This window comes from Falco naumanni, chromosome 10 (genome assembly GCF_017639655.2).
Source record: "Falco naumanni isolate bFalNau1 chromosome 10, bFalNau1.pat, whole genome shotgun sequence".
In the NCBI taxonomy this organism is placed as follows: Eukaryota; Metazoa; Chordata; class Aves; order Falconiformes; family Falconidae; genus Falco; species Falco naumanni.
Window position 1 is genome coordinate 7479159 of NC_054063.1, and position 20649 is coordinate 7499807.

General features: G+C 47.3%; 1 protein-coding gene across 4 annotated transcripts in view; it reads right to left on the bottom strand.

Annotated features, from left to right (window-relative positions):
• Positions 1–859: 859 nt before the first annotated feature.
• LMO1 (LIM domain only 1) overlaps positions 860–20649 on the bottom strand; it is a 68560-nt gene continuing 48770 nt past the window's right edge. For all 4 annotated transcript variants that reach the window (XM_040609528.1, XM_040609527.1, XM_040609526.1 and 1 more), the window contains 3 exons: positions 17488–17701; positions 6060–6185; positions 860–1299 (listed from right to left, as the gene is read on the bottom strand). In XM_040609528.1, coding sequence (XP_040465462.1) covers positions 1194–1299; positions 6060–6185; positions 17488–17693 — 438 coding nt within the window. In that variant the 5' untranslated portion in view covers positions 17694–17701 and the 3' untranslated portion in view covers positions 860–1193. The remainder of the gene's footprint in view (positions 1300–6059; positions 6186–17487; positions 17702–20649) is intronic.

The window sequence follows — 20649 nt, forward strand, 5'->3', positions numbered from 1 at the left end:
AAAAAGCAAGATGACAAAATAAGTAGAATTGCAGCCATCCTTTACAGCTACTGGTGCGCTGTATTACAGTGACACTCGCCATACAAAGAAGTGTGTTTGGTACAGTCCAGTGGGTTGCATGTGAATTGCATAACCTTGAAAATCCCCGCACAAAGCATCGCAGCACGAACACAGTTCGGAGCTTTTCTAAGGGAGATGCTTCAAATCCGATCACTTTATTACGTGGGAGGTCAAAGCACTTTTGAGTAAGCAAAAAAAGGCTGTGCAAAGGGATGCTGCAGCCGCGGCCAGTCACATTCGAACCCTGACATCGGCTCAGACCTGGACAAGCGATGCCCACAGGAAAGCCCCACTGCCTATGGAAGCTGTGCAGTTAGTATTCTGATCAACGCCTGGCACCCGCTGGCAGGGCTGAGGGGAGCTGGTTCCTCGCAGCCCAGACTGGGGACACCACATCACCGGCCAACAAGCACCCTGGTCATGGCAGAGCTCTGTCTAAACGCACAGAGGTGAAAAGCCAGATGCCTCCCAGCCAGCAACCCAGTCACACGGTGGCCTTGGTGGGACCCAGCCAGCCACCGAGGGTTCCCAGCCACCACCGCTCACGGCTCAGTCCCTCCCATTGTACAGCACAGCAGGTTTTTGGATGCAAGTCTCTGCACGGTTCAAGCGGAGAGGTCTAACTCTGCAGCAGCATTTCTTCCCCCTGTTTGTGTGTGTGTGAACTCCTGCCTCTGCTTTTATCCATGCGGTTTCCAGGGATCTGTGCATCTATTTCTACTAGTCTGCTCAACATCAAGCACAGGAAACACAGGCTTTAACCACGTGGGGAACAAACCACAACTAAAGATGACCAGGAAACATTCATAATTTTTAATTCACACCAGTAATAAAATTGCATTACATTTTTCATAAAATAAATGTTCCAGTTTATATACAGAAAACAGACTGTACAGAGCCCTCCCCCAGACCCCAAAAACTCACAAACATACAGGCAATGCAGTGCTCAGCTAAGCAGGCACAACTGTACATCTAAAATTGTAACTGCTTTGTGTTGGGGGGGAAAGTACTACAATGTATATAGTCCTCTCTGGACCAAGAATTAAAAAAATATTGCAGGCAAGCTGACAGGCACCCCCGCTGCTCACGCGGCCGAGCGCCCATCCCACAGTGCTTCAGCGAAGCAGGGTTTGTTATTGAACCTGGGACTCGAAGCTCCCATTCAGCTGCCCTTCCTCATAGTCCATCTGACACAAGATCATGTTGTTCTTCAGGAAAAATTTGTCTCCCACACAGAATCTGGAAGATAAAAAGAATTCATGGGTGTAAATATGAACAGAACTTAGAGCAGGAAGGGGGCTGCTGGGGTCTGAAGGCAGCTCCGGGGACCAGTTTGATTTCCAGCTCTGCCGGTGGGTGGGAGCTGGGGAAAGCCCTGGTGCTTCTCCCCCACTGCCCTTCCCTGCACACGCGCGGGGGTTTTGCCCTCCCTTTGCCCAGCACCGCGGGGCTCAGCACCCCGCACATGGAGCCGGTCCCGGTCCCTGCAGATCCCACGCCAGCAGCGGGCGGAGGCCAGGAGCCGTTAAGGGATTTGTCCCTGCGTTCGTTCGAGAGGTGTCAGCCCTACAACCGGGAAATCAAACGGGCGATATTACACGGAGACTATTTGAAGTTTCTGCTGGTATCCGCATTTCCATGGATCCCTCGGGTGAGGCAGTATTTACACTAATTTCCAGGCAAGGACTGGCTATTAAGTCCTTCCTCATCCCCTTGTGTACAGTGCTACACAATAAATAGAAATTTCCTGGTGGCTGGACTCCTAACCTTTATCTTCATTGAGTGAAGGGCGCTGCTCTCTATATACCATGTAAATTGTTCTGTTTGTCTTGAAGTTGACAGAGAGGCTTGTGGTATTTAACAATTTTATTTGACCATTAAGGTCAAAAAAGTTCCACATATAACATCTGAGAGGTGTGAATTGACAGCCAATAGTTTCTTTGCTGTGCCTGCTTGCTCAAGAATCAAAGCTAATCTTGACTTCTTAAGATAACAAATAATGCTCTTTCCACCCAACTGGGAGGTTGGATTTTGCCCATCACACTAGCAGGGCAGCCACAGACCGGAGCACGGGGCTGCGCCCCTGACCCAAGTGCCAAGCCTGAGCTCAGCCCCCGGCCCTGAAAGCAGAGGCACCGCGGCCACCGCCGAAAGGCAGCTCTCAACCAAGGGGAATGGGTGGGTACCAGCTTCTGGCAGGATGAATATTCAGTGGGCTTTGAAAGGAGATCAGCAGAGATGAACCCATCCTCAGGAGACCTAGCAGACCCCAAATGCCCGTTCCCTCTGCTCCCAGGCAGAGCTTCAGGCAGGGACATTGCCTACTCCTTTTCTAAAATGCTTTCTAGATTTGATTTAATTCTGGCAGCTCCAGGAAGAGCATCTCCATAAAACCAAATATTCTCTGCTACAAGAACAGGACTGATCATTTTAGAGCTCTTTTAGAGATCCAACATGGGCACAAGTTTTCTCCAACCAGACACCTGCAAATAAACTGATCAATTTGTCAGGTTGGTACAGAGAGAACTGGGTGCTGGTTCTCGCTTTATATGGTTTCACTCAAGACCTGCCATCTTCCTCCCTCTGTAGCACATGCTTTAGTAGTTCTGAAATGCAACCTTCTTTTGTATATTAAAAAGCTAAAAATTAATCTCAATTTAAATTAACAGCTTTTATGCTAAAAACTATACTGCACACACTCTCCTTAACACCACCTTCCCACCAGTAGGTTTACTCGCTGTAAGCAACAGACACAGCTGCTTGCTTTTTTTTGCTATTTATCACTACCTTAAATACAATATCAATCTCCAGGAAGAGAAATGCAAAAATTAATCTTGCCGGCAGCATCCTCAACAGCTGCCTCTCACCAAACCTGGTTTGGGTCTAGAGGAGCCAAAGGAGGCGTTGGAGAACTGGGGAGTTGGGGCGTGTGTGTGTATGAGCACATGGGAACTAAAATGCAGAGCAGGGGGACCCTGAGACCCTGTGAAAGAGAAGGCTGGATTCACTGGAAAGGTGACTATTTATTTCTGCCTGCCAGTCCTGCAAATCCAGCAGTAAACTGGGATCTCTTCAGCTGATGCCTCACCACTAGGGACAGAGGATTGAACAGGGCAACTTCAGACCCAGCCTCAAGCATCCCAGCCCGCAGCAATCTTCAGAGCAAGCTGTGGGACCGTGCCACCGGCCCCCATGCTCTGAGCAGGTCTGTCACAGAGCCCTTCTGGCCAGTTGAGCTCCAGCCGGCAGCAGCAGGCAACAGGCACCGAACCTACCCTGCCGTTTCTATAGAGTGATTTTCCTCTAAGCAGAACCACGTTTTAGACAACGGCAACACAAGTAGCTGGATTTCCTGCAAGCCATGACCTATTCGCCAGTTACAGCGGTGACCAACTTTTGTTCAGTATTATGACAAGCAGCGTCAACCTTACAACAGTTTAAAGCACGGTAGGCTGAGTGGCATTGCGGGACTTGCTGCAAACCTGATGTTTTGGAGAATGAAGCTAATGAAAACACTGCACACTGGTAAAAGTATTAGAGATTTTGCTCTGATGGATTTAACACTCTGCAGAGAGTCTAGCTATAGAAGGGCAAGTAAGCTGGAAGAGAACTAGAGAAAGGTCATCATCATAAAATCTTTTCATAGCTGAAGAACAAGGTGGGGTTTCTGATTCAGAACTAGTTTTGGCATCCGCCTCTGCGATTTTGACTTTTGGGTTATTTCAACTCACTGGTCTCGGTTCAGCTTCCAGTGCTGTCTGTTACAGGAGCACTTCCATTCTGCCCTTTGGGGCCAAAATCTCTGTAGAGGATAAGTCATAAAATTTCATAGCCTTCTGATCTCAGCCCAAAATAACAATCTACATGTAGCTCTGTGCTGTCTACTCTGCCCAGATTTCAGAAGAACTCAGCTCGTCCCTAACTGGGCAAAACCCTTGTGTGTCAAAGCGTGAATCTGCTACAAGGGGGCGATTACCTGCGCTTCCCTGCCAGGCAGTGACAGCACGTGGCGGTTATTATAAGGGCAGAGCAAGGCTCACTTCGCGCTGCCAACAGGAACAGTGTTGGCAATCGCAGAAGGGAGAGGGGGAGAGAGGTGCTTTGGATCTTTTGTAGCAAAGGGTGAAATTTAAAAGAAATATCCTGAGAATGAAAACTAGGCAGCACTAGGCTTTTCCAGGAGGGAAGCTAGGGTAAAGTAGGGGTTTGATGGCAAATACTCATCCTACAGACTCCAAAGCCAACCCAACACTCCTGCCTGTGCAGCCCAGAGCCGGGACTTGCCTCCGCCAGAAGGGCCATTGCAGCTGCTGGAGCCTGAGGACTGGCGTGGCCTCCGGAGCACCCCTCTCCCGCCTGGCCTCCATCAGCAGGCTGCAGAAAGCCGAGCCTGAGGCTGAGCCTGGCAGCCCCTGCAACGCTCCCGAGCCTGGAGACAAACCCCACAACAACCAGCGACGGCCGCTGGGTGAAGAGATACCGTCCTGGGGAGAGAACGCATTAGTTCTGCAGACAGTCACCACGCTGCTGAGAGGGCATCACGGCTGTTGCAGGAACATGTTCAAGAGTGGCAAAACAAGACTGGGCAACTGAAAGATGTAGCGTGGCTTCCAGAAAGGAGCCCAGGGCCAGGAGCCACTAGATGTCACTGCCGCCTCGGCACTGCCACCGCACCGGTGGATGCCGCCAATATTAATAGGAGTTTTCTACCTCAAACAAACACCGTCTCTGCCTTCAATAATGTGAGTGAGTAAAGCCACCCAAGCTACAAATGGCTCACCCCATTCTCCGCTTCCATAGCCCGGCACCAACCAGCCGCAACCCCATTCATCCCCATGAACTAAACCGCCGTCAGAGGTCACGGAAGGAGAACCAGACCCCAGTTCGCACGGTCTTGTAAGTTCAGTGGGAAAGGTGGCAGGGCTTTGCATTCATACACGTGCCACATACGGCTACTTCGTTAGAGATCTCACTGTGATTCTTGTTCTAGCACAAGCAATGAATCTTTAAGTCGGGCTTTTAGCTTGACTTTTAGAGAATCAGGTTCTCCATCTTCCCATGAGTTTTTTCATCTCTCTCACACCTGCACAAGGGATGAAGCATTGCCTCCTAGTTTCATCTTTGGGAAACACAACCACAAGTCAAGAACAGGAACTCCAGCCCTCGAGCCCTGGGCAGTCACTACTACCCAACTATACCAGCAGTGAGAACAAGTACTTTCAGGCCTGTCTTGGACAAGGATAGCTGGATGTGTCAGAAGGTGACATTGTATCATGTGGTTCTGTGGGCTTCCATTCTGCCAACAAGGACCAACAAACAGGGTGCTGGGAAGGTTTTCCACAGCCCTCCCCAAACTCAGCTGGCTACAGGTAGCCCCATTGAAAACTTTGTGTGGGACCCTTTATTATAGTCCTTGATGTGCATTTTCCTCTGGGTAAAAGCCAGCAGAAATACACAAGCCCCACTCAAAATCTCACCACCAAGATCCCCTGTTAATTACACAACTAAAGGGATTTGTTCCTAGTGTTGGAAAGGGCTTATCTAGAGTATTTCTCCCCTTCTTGTCCCTCCTCTTTCTCCTTCTTCTTTGCCATTCCCAGTTTTGAGCCTGTCAGAAACCCAGTTTAAGCAAAACAACGTCAGTTTGCCAGAGGAGGTCCATTCTCCATCGTCTATGTTCTGCAAAGAGGGTAGATCCTGAAAGGACGCTGAAGCAGTTTGTTTTATTCAGCAGCAGCTGTGCTGCGTACAACCGTGGCCAGATCTGCAGTCTGTGTGCCCCCCCTCGACCCTCCAACTCCCACCAGCCCCACGGGGATTTGCAGTAAAGGGGCTACAGGTACTCACATGCATCCCCCAGCTCAGCCTAATAAACCAGCCCAAGCCACACCAGCAGGCTGTGAGCCCCAGACAGGTAGCGCGGAACAAACCTGTCCCCTGTTTTGCAGACAAAGGTATAAATTAGTTTGTGTTTGCGTGTATAATAACTGCGTCCTCACCGCTGGTTGCAGAGCTGACAGGCAAAGCAGTCCAAATGGTAAACATTATCTCTGGCCCTCATCACCATCTCAAAGGCAGGGATCAGTTTACTGCAGGCAGCACAATTCCCGGTGGTACCAAAGAGCCTGCCAAAGAAGCACAATCATTAGAAGCCATTTTAATTAAATGGTGGAAGGACTAATTAAGTGTAATTAGCAGTATCAAATACTGTATTGCACCAATAAATAGAAGTTGCAGTCTCCATTTCGCTGACCAACCAGTGTGCGGGAACTTGGGATAAAACTGCCTGGTGAGCAGGCTCCGATTGTCGAGAAGAAACTTCATTTGGTTTGTGAGCCTAGGGCTAATTTGCTGTCTAATGGAGAAAAGCATTAAACACTTAGAGCGCTATTTTGGGGCTCACAAAATTTCAGTCAAAAGCTACCTGCCTCTCCGCAGCGGTAGGGGAGGTGCTCAGAGCCGCCCGTCCTCTGCGTGCGCTCGCCCCAGCCGCGCTTGGCCGCAGCCTAACGGGGGGATAAGCCGGCAGCCTCTTGCAACAAGATGCTGAAGACCTGCAAACTTTGCCAACCCTGGCAGGCAACGCTATAATGTAGCTCGGGAAGAACCTCACTCACCTGCTGTTTAAACCTAAAAAGCACCATTTCTCTTGCAATGAGTACAACAGCATTTTGCAAGGCATCTCAGAGTGCCAGCCCTCCTCCCTGGCTGGTCCCCCCTCCTCCCACCTCCGTGTCCCTCCCGGGAGCCAGCTAAGCCCTTCCACCGTGGCCCAAACAGCATGCTCAGCCGTTCCACTTCAGCTCCCCGGTCCTCGAGGACAGCCCTTCAGCACTGGAAGCTTTGCCATTTTCATCTTGGCTTTCACTATCTGTCTCCCCAGATGTCTGCTGCTGTTACAGCTCCCGCTGGGAGACTCAACCAAGGCTGCAGCATCCTTCCCCCAGCCCCCTTCTCCAAGATGCCCCTGCAGACCCCTGTGAACCCCATGGGCAGCATGCCACTGCAGCGTTACAGCCACAGGAACCAACTGGGCCTCGAATCAACAGGACGACAAAACCAAGTTTCACCTAAGACCGGCGTCAATATGCACACAGTTAGTTACTTTGCTTTGGAGATGATAAAAACGGTATTCTGGGGGCGACGAGCCTCAAGACGTACGGTTCCTGCTGACCATTAGCTCTGCGCGTGCAACGCGTCACTGCCCGCAGACGGGTTTGGGCTCACAGTTTGTTTCAAGCCATTGGTTCTGGCTGATTCCCCACCACACAGATGAGAAGCATCAGGAAAATCTATAACCAATTTCTAAACCTGCAATTTGCCAAGCTAATCAATACTAATTATTACTGGCCAGTAATTGTGAATTAAAACACCCAGCAATGTTACAGAAACCTCCACACAGCTCTCCCACCCTCCCACAGCACCATGCTCCCAAAGACAGAAAAGGTTACCCTTACTTTTCATTAGGAGTGGTATCAGTGATCTTTCATTAGGCTCGGCTGGAAAACCCCAAGACTCCCTAGGAAGAAACAGCGCTACCTTTTCCCTGCAAGCTAAACTACGCAAACCAAACAGAAACACTTGTGCAAGACAGAAAAACTGCAAAGGGACTACCAAAACGTCTGCCCCTCCGGCTCCATCACACGAGGGCTGAAAGGCAGAGCAAAACCCCAGCTATATGGTTTGCACTGGCAAACTCGGACCACGTAACCAGTAATGGGGTGGCCCCGTTCTGCCTGCAAGCTGCCCCCAGCTTGCTCCTGCGTGCAGGCAGGCAGAGGAGGCAGCTGGGCACGGTGCCTGGCTGCCCAACGCCAGCAGACCCGACTGGAAAAATGTGGCACTGAGAAGTGTACAGGTCTCCACCCTGAAATGCCCTGGCTCTCACGCAGCACCTGCTCGCAAATCACGCCGTTAACGCAGACATCCCTCTCTCCCCCAGTGTAGCTGCCCCCTTCTATGGTACTTCACTTGGGCACAGCAAAACCTGACAGCTTTCGCTGGGGTTTTGCTGTGTTTGGTAAACCCAGGCATCTGGTTTTAGAGTACCCAAGTCACAGCACACTCAAAAAATGAGTCCAATACGTTCGGCAGGGAAACTGGGAGGTTAATCCTAGATTTGCTCTGTGCCCAGCACTGCTACATGCACAAGTATAAAATATCCATTATTCATTAGCATCACAGTTGTGTGAAGCTCAATCTAGATTAAACAAAATAAAGGGGCCCCAGACAGCACCATTTGCATTGTTAAGCAGGCGCTTTTCTTCAGCCTTCAAATAGGAGACTTTTCTAAATGGAAATGATGGGGAAATTTGGACAGATGTTCACTTAACTATTTAAACAGTTAGCTTAAGAAACATGAAAAATGTATTTGGCATCGTATTCACCTGTCTCCTTTCAGGGGGTTTGGGGGTAAACCAATTGTTAAACAGCTTTGACTGTTTGCATAAGATCTGAAGCTTATGTTCTGTCCAGCTGAAATCGTGTTGCCTTCTAATGTCTACATAAACATAGCTTCCAGCTAGGCAGCATGCTAATCTTTTTCTCTTCTATCAAGTTTCACAGTCCTCCATACCCTCCCTTTCCCAACAGATGAACACTTCACACTTATTCTAGCACTTCCTAATTTTAATCTGCTTTTCAGAGAGTGATTTAGAGCCCTGTATATTCACCATGCTTCTAAAAATACCCTGTAACTTGTAGCTCAGTGAACATGACTATTTTTTTTTTTAATCTGCTGGAAGAAAAAGCAAAATGAACACAGGCTTTTGCCTTTTTTGTTTGCTTGTAAAAAACCCTGCCACCTCTCATACCTACTTACCCAGAAGCTACTTGAGCTGAAACTTTCTGAGGTGGGGAGCTTAACGTTATCGGAGGAGGGAGAGAAGACAAGGAGCAGGAAGCAAATCTTCCACCCCAAACCCCATCTGTGGTTAAATTTAAAATAACCCCACATGAACAAACTGATCTGCATTCTGTCCCCCAGACACCTTCACAGCAGATGCAGCACTCTCTCACACATTCACGCACACAAAGTTGAAGCGAATTAGAAAAATCTATCAAAGATGCTCAGCATCTACTTACCAGCTTGCAGCCATAGGCATAAAAGAAGCTGGAAATACAGAAAGGGTCCAGTTTGGAGTTGTTTTGCTGCTTCTAAACCCCCCTTTTTTTCCCCCCATGTCCCTTTGAAGTTAAAAGGCAACAGTTTTTAGAGTACAGATTTATCCCCCCTTATGTAACAGGAAGACCTAGCCAGCTTGTAAATAAGCATAGACTATGCAGATTTAAAATTTAGCACAATTAAACTTTTACCCTGTGGTAGCAATTATGTTTAATGGCTCTTAGCCTGAACTTAACCATGTCTATTGTCAGCCAGTCTAAAAGCAGGAGTTTGTCCAAGGACAATTTTCTGTAGTTTATAGGCACACTAAAAACCCCGCTACGCGCTGTTCTCATTGGCCATTGATGTCAGTGTGTATAGTAAAAATTAAAGCTAATTGGCATACAGGAGCAGCAGTGAATGCAAATGAATTAATGAGAAAAGAAGGGAGCACTCCTGGAAGCAGTAGGCAACTGTTGAAGGATGCTTTTTATGTAGTCTTGCCTGGGCTAAAGAGTAGTCTTCTGCATGATGATCTAGACCTCATCAGCTCCGTGAATACACCTGAAGTTAATTCAAACTGTAGTAAAGTCACAGCACCCTGCAGGTTTGGGGGGAAAAAAGAATGGTCAAGGGTCCTTACTGTAGGCAAAACAGTAAGATACTGCTCATATGAACACATTAAGTTTAGCACCTTTTAACAGATTTTTCCTTTCTGACCAAAATGTGTAGGATGGCTAAACTGAGAACCTGATTGCCTATTTCTGTCACCACGAGAAACAACAATCTGTTTTAGTCATTGCCTACAAGGAAAGAGTCCCCAGTTGTTCTCCTCTCCCTAGCCTGGTGTCTGGCTAGCTAGCAGTTTATGATCCAGAAATAGGGAGAAAATCTTCTTTCCACAGAAAGAGTGAAAATTTTTGAGCTGTTGACCTCCCAGGAGACAAAAAAGAGGAACCAGGACAGGCAGTTACAAATTATGAGTGGTACAGAAAGGATAGCTTGCAAGCATCAACTGGATTTTTTTTTAAACAAGACAAGTTCAAAATTAAACAGCTGAGTTGAGACTGATAATTCCCCCAAACAAGAGGCTTTATCAACCCTGAAAGGTAAGAATTGTGAGTTGAAAGAGGGCCGCTTATCTACAGATAAATATCTACGTTTGTAGATATCGTGTACAGCTACATATTTCTCTGTATATTTTTATACCCAGATTATCTGAATATAGTTTTTGAAGAGCTACCGAACCCCAGGCTCATATCCTCTCCAGCTAGGAGGTGACATAGGTTTTCCCATACAGCCTCCCTATATGCCTGCTGGCTATTATATCCTAGCTTCATCAGGACCTGCTGTAGAACAATATTTGCTTTACGTACCTGACACTCGTCATGAGAAGGTTTTGCCCCTAGCATTTGAAACAAATCAACAACTAGTCATCCAGTAAGGACTCTTAACAGCTTGCAATCAGTATTTTTCCTGTCTGCGGATATTAGAAATATGCTGAGCTACAAGTCTGATTTGACCAAAGCACTGAATATGCCAATAATTGCAGGAAAGGCCTCAACATCACTTAAAAAAAAATAAAAGGATAAGCTTAAAAGCAAATTCAGACTCGAGGTTCTTGACTTCCCTGTAATCAGCCTTCGTGTAATATTCAGAGAAAACCTTAGCAATAGGCGTTTCAGCACGGTAAATATAAATACGTATTAGCTGGTGCACCCTCCCATCCAGGACACTGTTGCCAGTGCTGCAGTGGGAAGTCATGTCAGCTGAAGGAAATTAAATGCATTTTGATACTAATGAAGTTGGTCAAGCTGTCCTCTCATGAAGCCTTCAAGTTCAATCCCAAAGAATTTACATCTTGCATGCCAAAGGGTTTGGCATTCATGGATAACATAGCAGGAGGAGCTGAACACCAGCGCAGTACAAAAAAAGCCCTCTGGCCAAGTGACCGCACTATGTATCAGCGATCACTGGGCATAAACTTCAAGGTTGCTCAAGGGGTTGTGTTTTCAGTTGAAGAACGCATCTGAACCTTCACTTATTTTTACTCCTTTGGTCTCTCCCTCCATGTTTTCAGCAGATACAGCGGGGCTGGGACTCTCAGCAGGTGGAGGTCCAAGTCCTCTTCGCTGCCCCAGCCTTTCTTACAGTGTAACCGAAGCCGCTGACCTTAACCCATCTCGGCTGGCGCTGCTGAACGAACACACGTGCCACCATGTCCTCTTAGGGCAGGTTAAAAACAAGTCAGAAAACTGCAAGGTTGAAAGTGATAGAGGCATGCTGCTGTACCACAGCCAGGCAGAACTACTCCCCGTAAGCTTTCCTCCACACTGGGAGGTAGTGGAGAAGGAAAAAAGAAAAAAAAAAAGAAAGGGGGGGAGGGAAGCAAATGAACAAACCAAGCATTGCTTGTTTATCCTGAAAGGCATGGGCTGTGAGAAACTCCTGGACCAGCTACTACGAAGAAAAAAAATCTGTGCTTTAATGTCACAAAGCACAGCAATGTAGCCAAGACACATTGTATTTTGAGCCTAATTAATCCTCCTTAATCTGTATAGATACCAAGTGTACAAGTGAGGGTATCCTACACAGCATGCAAGACGCTCCCTCTTGCAATGCAAGAACAGCACTTCAATTTGGCAACAATTTTAGACCCTGAGCAGATACCATTTGTTCAGCCACACTGCATTTATACCTCTCCTCTCTATGCTGAAAGTGGCCCTTGAAAAGCAGGCAGGGCACGCTCTCGGTGCACGCACGCTACATTCCTCTAGTGGAAAAACAATTCCAAAGACTCTCCTTGCTGCTGCACAGGGGCTGCAGCTTCTGCAGACTGCATTCAGAGTATTGGTGGTGTCTCTGGCAGATGAACTTAAATTCTGCTAGTTGCAGCATGCACTTTGCAGTTCCTGAGGACTTCTGCTACACATCCAGCTGTGGTTTAATGGCTTGGCTTGGGGCCTTCGCTCCCAGCTTGGGGAACCCACCAGAAGGAGGGTATTTGCCTGCATCCTCCCGTGCCAGAGAGCAGGGCACCTGCGTTTGGGCAAGACCACTTTTCATATCCCGTAACAAAATGAAACCCTGCACGTTTGCCAGATACAGAGCACTCCATCTAAAGGGCTCCCAAAGTGATTCACTAACAGAATGAACCCGCTGGGGCATTCAGAGCAGAGCAAAAACCAGTATCCAACAACTGGAAACCCCAGTACTGGGCAGCTGACCTGTGCCGTCTCTCTCTCTCTATATATACCAGGAGCTGCCGAGGGTGAATACTAACAGTGCTGAGGGGTGCCAGTGCCAGGGGATGGCAGTCCTGCTGGGACCTCTCTGCCCCTTGGATGAGGTGCACGGGGCTGCTCCACCTGCCAGAGGCACTGGCATCACGCTCGGGTTGCAGCGCTGATGCCGTGCTGAGGTTACAGCTCTGGCCAAACCGCGTAGGAAGCGGGGTGAAAAGAATTTCCATGAAATCCACTGAGACAAGTATCAGGGCTTGCTGGAAAGCCCTTCTCTGTTACTGATTTGCCATCATTTTTTAATGCAGGTTTCAAGCTTTCTTTGGAGTCTAATTAAGGCCCTGATCAGTTTAAATGATGAAAAACTTTCCCAACACCAGCATATCAAACATGCAGAAGCAACAGTTCAGCTCCTGTCAAAGTGAGCCTGACTCGCCTTTGCTTGTGTGAGGGCACCATGCTGAGTAAAAAGGAAAAATCACGTTCTTCATCAGCACTTCACAGTGAAATTTAAGTTGTCAGTTCCTCCCAGGAAATCCTGATGCAACACCCAAACCGTCCCTGTGAACTGGAGCCTGGTGAATGTTTAATTACGCCCAGGAACAAACACAGTGCTGGGGGGGGGGCTGCGAGGAGCCAGACGGGCTGCGGGCTAAGCTTCTCTGTCCCAGAAGCAGTTTCTTCAATAGCATTTGCTTATCAAAAATAATTAGAGGTTGGAGCGCTGCAACCGTGATTATGAAACAAACGGTAAATCTATTTGCTCAGACCAAATGTATTGAAAGATACATCTAGACACAGCTGGAGACTGAGGTGATACCGCAAGGATAACAACTCGAGATCAAATTTCATCTTTCATGATTAAAAAATGAGCAAGAAAGTGTTTTATGAAATGTGAAGGTTAACAAATGTTCCTTCACAAGCAATGACGACAGTTTATCTTTTGAAACGAACGAGCAGGCTACGCTCCACTAGCAGCTTCTGAAACGCACTTGAAAGATTTCTTCTAAAAACCCACGGAGGACCAGCACACTCGCATGGAGCCGGCTCCGAAGCAATGCTGGGATGGCAGCGCCCACGCTCCTGTCCCACGCCGATGGCCACAAGCTTGCCCCTGCCCCCCGATCCCTGCGGGGTCTGCAGCCCCGCGACACCCGCCCGCAGGAGGGGTGGCACCAGCAGGGTTCCAGACCTGCAGTTTAACTGCCGCTTCAGCTGAACTTCGAAGCTGCCCCAAATATCCCAGGAGCCCCTGCTGCCTATAGGGAAGCACCTATACATTGCTGCCTCCGCAGCGCCGAGGCAAGGGGGCCTGGCATGGGGGGTCCCTGCAGCCGGCGCAGCCCCAGCGAGCAGAGGGGACAGCACGCCTCGCGGGGCAGTGAAGCACGTGCTCCCAAACGACACCATCAGCTCACAGGCAAATTGGAAGCAACGCTGGTCTATAAAGAGATTATGAAACACTTTTTTTTTTTTTTTTCTCCTAGTCACTACACAGCAATATCCCTTTTGGACTTCAGATATAAAAGATTCATATATTTATATTTACGGGTGCAGAATCAGTCTAGCTTTTAATTTTTCACATAATGGTTGACCTGCTAAATATCAGTGCAATATTCACCCTGTTCTTATTCAAAGGCATACAGAAGAAGCGGCCAACAATAAATTCCTTTGACCATCCTCCAGATAAAGTACTTACTCCCTTTATGGTGTGAGCACAGTGTGAAATATGAAAACTTATTTTTAGGAACAAATTCTGATGAAATTTGACTACTAGAACAAATACTGTGAGATGTTTAATGAGGAAAAAAAGGGTGTGGATAGAAGCTCTAAAACTATAAAAGTGAAGAAATTGTATAATGATGGGAATGGGTAATTCTCCAAGAAGAAAAAATTCAAATTGCCAGGAGAGAACAGATAGTAGAAAAGGTGGTGATGGCAACCTTCTTTTCTTCTATTAATAGAACTAACAGTTAAAATTGAGAGTGAAAGAAATGCTATGTGTAGAAGGCAACAGAAGATGTTTTAAAGTAAAAAAAATTACTTTATACTTCCATAAAATTTGGGACTGCATAGCAAAGCCCTTATTCCTATCCTAGGACACTAAAAGCGTTCCTTAACATCAGGGAGAACAGAACCCAGGAGTTCAGCAGAACCCCCCCCCCAAAATAGTATAAACCTAAATTTATTCATTAGCAAGAACACAAAACCTCATACCTGCAAAGCTGGCCGAACAGCTGAACACTCGTTAACAGCAGCGTTACAGAATTAATGTTATTCCTTCCTACCTAAGCCTCCCAGGTATGACTTCCTGGGACATGACAATCATATTCTTCCCAACAAAAACCAAGAAAGAAATATTTCTCATGGTCCAAGCTATTATAACGGACCAAATTCAGATAGGAGAAAAATATTTAAAGTAAAGGCCACATAAGCCTTCCCCCCACAATTCAACCAAGCTGCACAAAGAGCAACAGACTCCCCTCTTGGTGGGCTGGGAATTATTCTAACCCAACAAATGGAGGCAGGGGGGCTACGAGACCCCCTTCAGGCACAGAACAACGTTGTTTCGGAGACCATGTTTAACTGCTGCTGTGACAGAAGCCGCATGGACGCAGTCAAACACTAGCCCCAGATGTTGCCTTCCACATTTCACGTCACGAAGTGCCCTCTTTTCTCAAAGACGGGACGCGGGCTGTTTCCTGGGGTCTGCAAGTCCTGGCTTCTCCCCCATCTCTAGCACAGGCTTCTTGCATGCCCCAGAAAGTTGTGTCATCTGGGGGGCCCGTGAGAAGAGCACAGATTAAGCTTTTCCACCTCAAAGCTGCATTCTCAGGATAAACCAAGGAAAGAAATAAATGCTTTACAACTGCAGTGATAAAAAGGTTCTTCTAAGTTTAACAGCATCAGTACTGCTCTCCTTTGGCACTTTAACGTGTCCGATTTGATGCTGCACATAGTTTTTGTTATGAAACTAGAACAAACCAAAGTCAATGAGGTGCTTATTAAACAGACAAAACGTGGGGTAGCTCATAGGTCTGAAAAGCAAACGTAGACGGGAATCACTGCCCAGCTGAGTATTCTAGTAGGGTTCTGTAACATGTAGAATAATGCCGAACACCTATCTTTCAGGTCAGATGTAAAAAAACCCAAACCAACACACACAACACTGTTTATCAAGCGCACAAATGACAAAGTCTAGAGAAGTGATAAATAACGAGGAGGAGGATGACTGATGGAGAGACCTGGATTGCCTGGCAAGCTGGACACAAGCAAGATAAAGATGAAGAAAAGATAAAAAAGATAGAGCATAAAGAAACACTCCAGAAATTAATGCAGCCTGTGCTTTCTGGAAGGAAGACTATTCCTGGAAGAAGCTCTCCTGAGAGGTTTTTGGGGTCCTCATGATTAGTACCTTGTGTGACCCAATTGTGATGCTATGATGGAAAGAAATTACGCAATTCTGAACAAAGGAAGATCAAAAGCTGTTATATTCTTCATTGGCACGTCAGAATTATGTCCCTAACACAGAAAGAGTACAGCTGAACTGGCGGAGGGTCAGTGAAGAACCAAAATGTGGATTTGGGGTTAGAAACCTGTGTGTTAGAGAACCTTCTGGAGCTCGTTTTTTTCAGCATAGCACAGACAGGATTAAGGACACTTCTACAGCAAGTGAATGGTGGCATTAGTAAATACTCAGACTTATATAGCAAGGTACAAAAAATACTTCATGATAGTGAAGATAGTTAACTCTTTCCTTCCTGCACCCTTTCCACAGGCTGCTTAACTTGTCTTTTCCCTTCAGCTGTGTTCCACCCTTACCCAAGCTTTCCTCACTTACGTTTAGGGGATGCATCCCACCTCTCCCTGTGGGGACCTGCGCCTGCTGCCCGTGTGGCAGAATTGCAGCCAAGACATTTCATGTGAGCCCTGGAGAGTTTCAGCTCAAACAGCAACAAAGATCCCCATGTGGGCAGAGTGCTCTCGTTCCCTGCCTGGCTGAAAAGCATGGTGGCAGCTCACAGACTTATTTCTTCTATTTGGCTCAGTGCTTAATCTCTCTTCTTTAGGAGGAGAAACTTCTTTGTTCAAGTTTACTAAGAAAATATTTACTAAAGATTTTCAGGGATATGTTTTACATTATAACATGTGAAGCATCTGGTCATTGAGGCTAATCTAGCCAACCTCTGGCACCATGAGGTTAGATGGCATTTTACCTCCCTATCTTAAAACAGCGTGTTGGTTTTCTTTTGCTTCAGATGTGTTTGCTGGTGGTGGTTACATGGGAAATGCTATCAGTGCTTTGCTTTAGGAAAAATAACACATTAGCTGGAGATCAAGTACATTCTTCCAGGGGAAAACCAAAGCAAAATGCAGTGTTTTGCAGTGTGACCCTCATAAGAACGTTTGCATTAGGCCTGCTATCTTAGTAAAACTCATTTGTGTTTACATAAGGTATTTTGTACAGAATTCTCATAGACACCAGGCAAAAACCCCCATGTGTTGTTATGCATTGCAGACACACTGTCAGGGTAGTTCTATCTCAGAGCTAGCGAAGGTCTCTGCAGACATACTCACGAAGAAAAGAATTTTGAAGTTGATCTGTAATTTTGGAGTGTTTTGCTCTGTTTACTTAGGGAAGAGACGAGTGCCTTGGGAGGAACCTTACTCAATATAAGCTCTAGAAGTCTAACTAAAAAGCTATCACTGAAAAAGAAAATGTAAAGGTTTGTTCAGGTCTCAGTCAATATGCAGGAGCATAACATCAAAGACATGCAATAGAATTAACAGTCTTTTCCTAATCTTTTCCAAGCATTGTTTGTTCTTGTGGGTTCATAATAATAAAGAGTTAAGTAATGTCCTCTTCCTCCCTTGACCTAAAGATAGAATTCCACCTCCTTGACTACAAACTACATCAAGTGTAAATAAAATGCCATGCTTAGAGGAAGAAACTCCAAACTCGTCTGGGCAGGGCTGACCATGCACAAGGATTTCTTTTCATAGCAGAGGTTTAAGATGACAAACAGCTGGCAACACACTGAGAGGCTTTGGGAAGAGCCCACAGTACGTTCCTCTATTTACCTCAGGTAATCTCTGCGGCAAAGAATGAGATTTGCTTTTGTGTAAAGAGTTGATCCAACCTCTCCAAGACGACAGTCACAGCAGGCACACTTTAGACAGTCTTCATGCCAATACTTATCCAGAGCCTTCAGCAGGTACCGGTCCTTGATCTTCCGGTTGCAGCCGGCACAGCCCTTCTGCTTCCCTTTGGGTTGCACGGATAACATCGGCACACCTGCAATGCAAACAAAGCATTTTAGAAGTTATCCCAGCAGCCTGAATGGGCTGCCTGTGGTTGGGGTACCTCTGTGAGCTATGGGTAGATCTGCGAGCGAATACTGCTGGCTGGTTGCACTGCAAGAAGCTGATAGTCCAGGGAATTTAAACTTCATTTGCTGTTGCTGGTTAAGCGGGAGCGCGACACTTGCAGCAACGCAGCCCTTTTTTCCTAAGGGTAGGACTGACACAAAGCACCAGCCTTTTTTTAATTAACATCTTGCAGCACAATAAACCGGCTGCAATTTCAACATTTGCTTTTTCCTTCATTACCAGCACCCTTGTGTTGTTAATTACCTGCCTCAGGCAATTACACAGATCAGAAGGGCCACCACTGTACATACCCCTAGTCCGACATCGTGGCTGGATCAAGCTTGATGGGGAAAGGAGAGGAGTGGGTATGGGAGGATGTGGTATGCCGCTGTTTCTCCTCTCTTGTGAACCCCGCTGGTCACAGAGGCCTTAGTGAAAGCTAGAGCAGCCCAGGGGCTGCTCTAAAATAAAAGTTATTCAAAAGCCCTTGAGGGCTGCTGAGAATAACCCAGCCGGTGTCTCTTTGCCACTGGTGAGGCCATGTTCCTTAAGCACAGCAAAGCTGGCCTCTTCTCGTACCGCTGGGGAAGGTACTGAACAGCCAGGAGCCCTCTCCTCCCTAGAAACCCCTGCAGGGACTGCAAAGCAAGCATGAGCTAGCTGGGTATGAGGGGGTGACAGCAGGCTCAGGTCACTCGGCTGGGGGAGGCTTGCTGTGGCCACCTTCCTCACAGCGCTGTCTCCAGCTTCTTCCTCTTCTCCAAGCAGCCAGTGCCTCCCGTGGCGGGCACTGACATGGTGTGAGACCTGCCACCCTTCTCGGTTTGAGAGAGAGGTGGGAGGCGGTTTTATGGAATCAAAAGGCAAGGTGGAAAAACAAAGGACTGTGCTGTGGGGGAGGAAGGGGACAGGAGATGATGAAAGAAGAAGTGGACTCACTGAGATGCCAGAATCCCATTTTCTCTAGAGCCTTCATTTTACTTTGCTACTGATTTTTATTTTTACTAGTGTCAATCACTAAAAATGACAATGCTGGGCCTGTAACGAGCGCACCGTGGGCTTAACCAATGCAGAGGAGATGAGAGGGGACACTCTGGCGACAGTAGCAGGTGTCACTGGTTATATACTCTTACAGAAAAGTTAAGCCACCGGTTCTGTAGGAAGTGCCAGATGTCCCAGAAAGTAGCAGCTTGATAATGGAATTATTAACAGTCCCTTAACCACAGAGGACCGAGTTAGTGCCACTGTAATAAGTGACATTTGCTGCTCTCCTTAAAAGCCGGGGTGATCTGACAGTGGCTAATGGTCAGCACGTGTAAAACCCACCACTCCTACGGCAATAATTGCTTTGTCAGAGCTGCAAGCAGACGACAATAGCACTTAAGACACCTCTACACAAACAGCGAGGTATTGATCCATTTGTTATCAAAGTGGTCTCAGCAGCACAGAGACAGGTCAAGTAACATTCACAAACTCTTTAGGCTTAAAAAGCCCTCCTGCCCTCGGCTGCAGCACACCCGAAACCCGCTTGCAAAGTCGATACAAGCAAACTTTTGACGCCGGTGACAAATATGCAATAATTAAGTGAAAACTTCAGTCTGTGTTTGACTGCCACGTACACGACCCCTAAGGTTCCTGAGAGAAATTTTATGTACACAGCCACAGAGAAACACCCACACGTTTGGAAAGAGGGAAAAGACAGGGAAGTGTCAGAAGTGTGATATACCGCAGCGGACAGCAGAAGTCCTATGCGTCTGGTGAGAGTTTCTTACAAGAATGAGGGAAGCAGCCCTGTGGTCCTGGACACAGGTTTTTTTCTTTTTTTCTTCTTCACCCCGCCCCCCCACCCCGAGTAAATTGGAGCAAAGAGAAGCTTTACTTTTCAAATAACTTCTTTTTCAGAAAATTTAAAAGCCTTTGTCTCACGTTCCCTCCAACTCCGTGCCAAGAAGACAGCACATCGTGAGAAGAGGCTGCCTTATTCTGAGGCAGAGAAGAGCGCACATGTGAATTTGCATTTGCAAAGTGTGTAAGGTCAGTACCAGCGATGAAAGAAAACAGTTCACACCTATAAAAACTAAGACCTAGATGTGCAAATAATATTTTAAGGTAGGAAACCTAGACACCAGTGAGTTATTACCCACCCCCCCAAAACAGGCTTTCTAAATGTGAGCTGCGTAGCCCTAGGGGCAGAAGATTTCTTGCAAGGGGGGGTCATCACAAAATCCTTCTGCAAGGTTTGTCTAGGTCACTTGAGGAGCCTGCATCAGGAGGTGCTGCAGATTTCAAAATGCAGATCCGAGATAACCAGAGCCCCTTCAACTCCCTCACTAGAGAACTGCTGCACAGCTGAGGCTTGAGATCATCTTGCAGTTCAGAAATACCGACCTTCAGCCAGCCAGGACCTCCCGAGGCCCTCAAGCCCCTCTGAAAGCAGTGCCCTTCCAGAGTTACAGCCGGGGGGGTCGCCTGGAGCGAGGGGGACGCTGTAACACAGGCATGGCCCAGCGCAAGGGCAGCGGCACAGGGATGAAACCCTGGCCAGACCATTAGAAGAGGCTGGTTTAATCAGGGAGGGAAGGCTGGCAGGTTAGGAGGGTCTCCTGAGGTGGCAGGCAGGCCCGGCTGGCTGCGGTGGCGGTTCTTGTTGCATCCGTAGCCCTGGTGGCCCTCACTCACCGCAGCCATCTCGGCTCCCTGCTACTGCAAGCACACCATTGTCTTACGGGAGGCTTCTGCGAATAAGGGGCACGTAACACTTTGATTTTCTTCTAATAACTAGCAAAGGAACATATATATATTTTTAAACAGTACCTTAAGCAAGGAAAAAAAGCTATGTATTTGGTCAGTGTTCAGCAGGGGGCTTTCTAATGA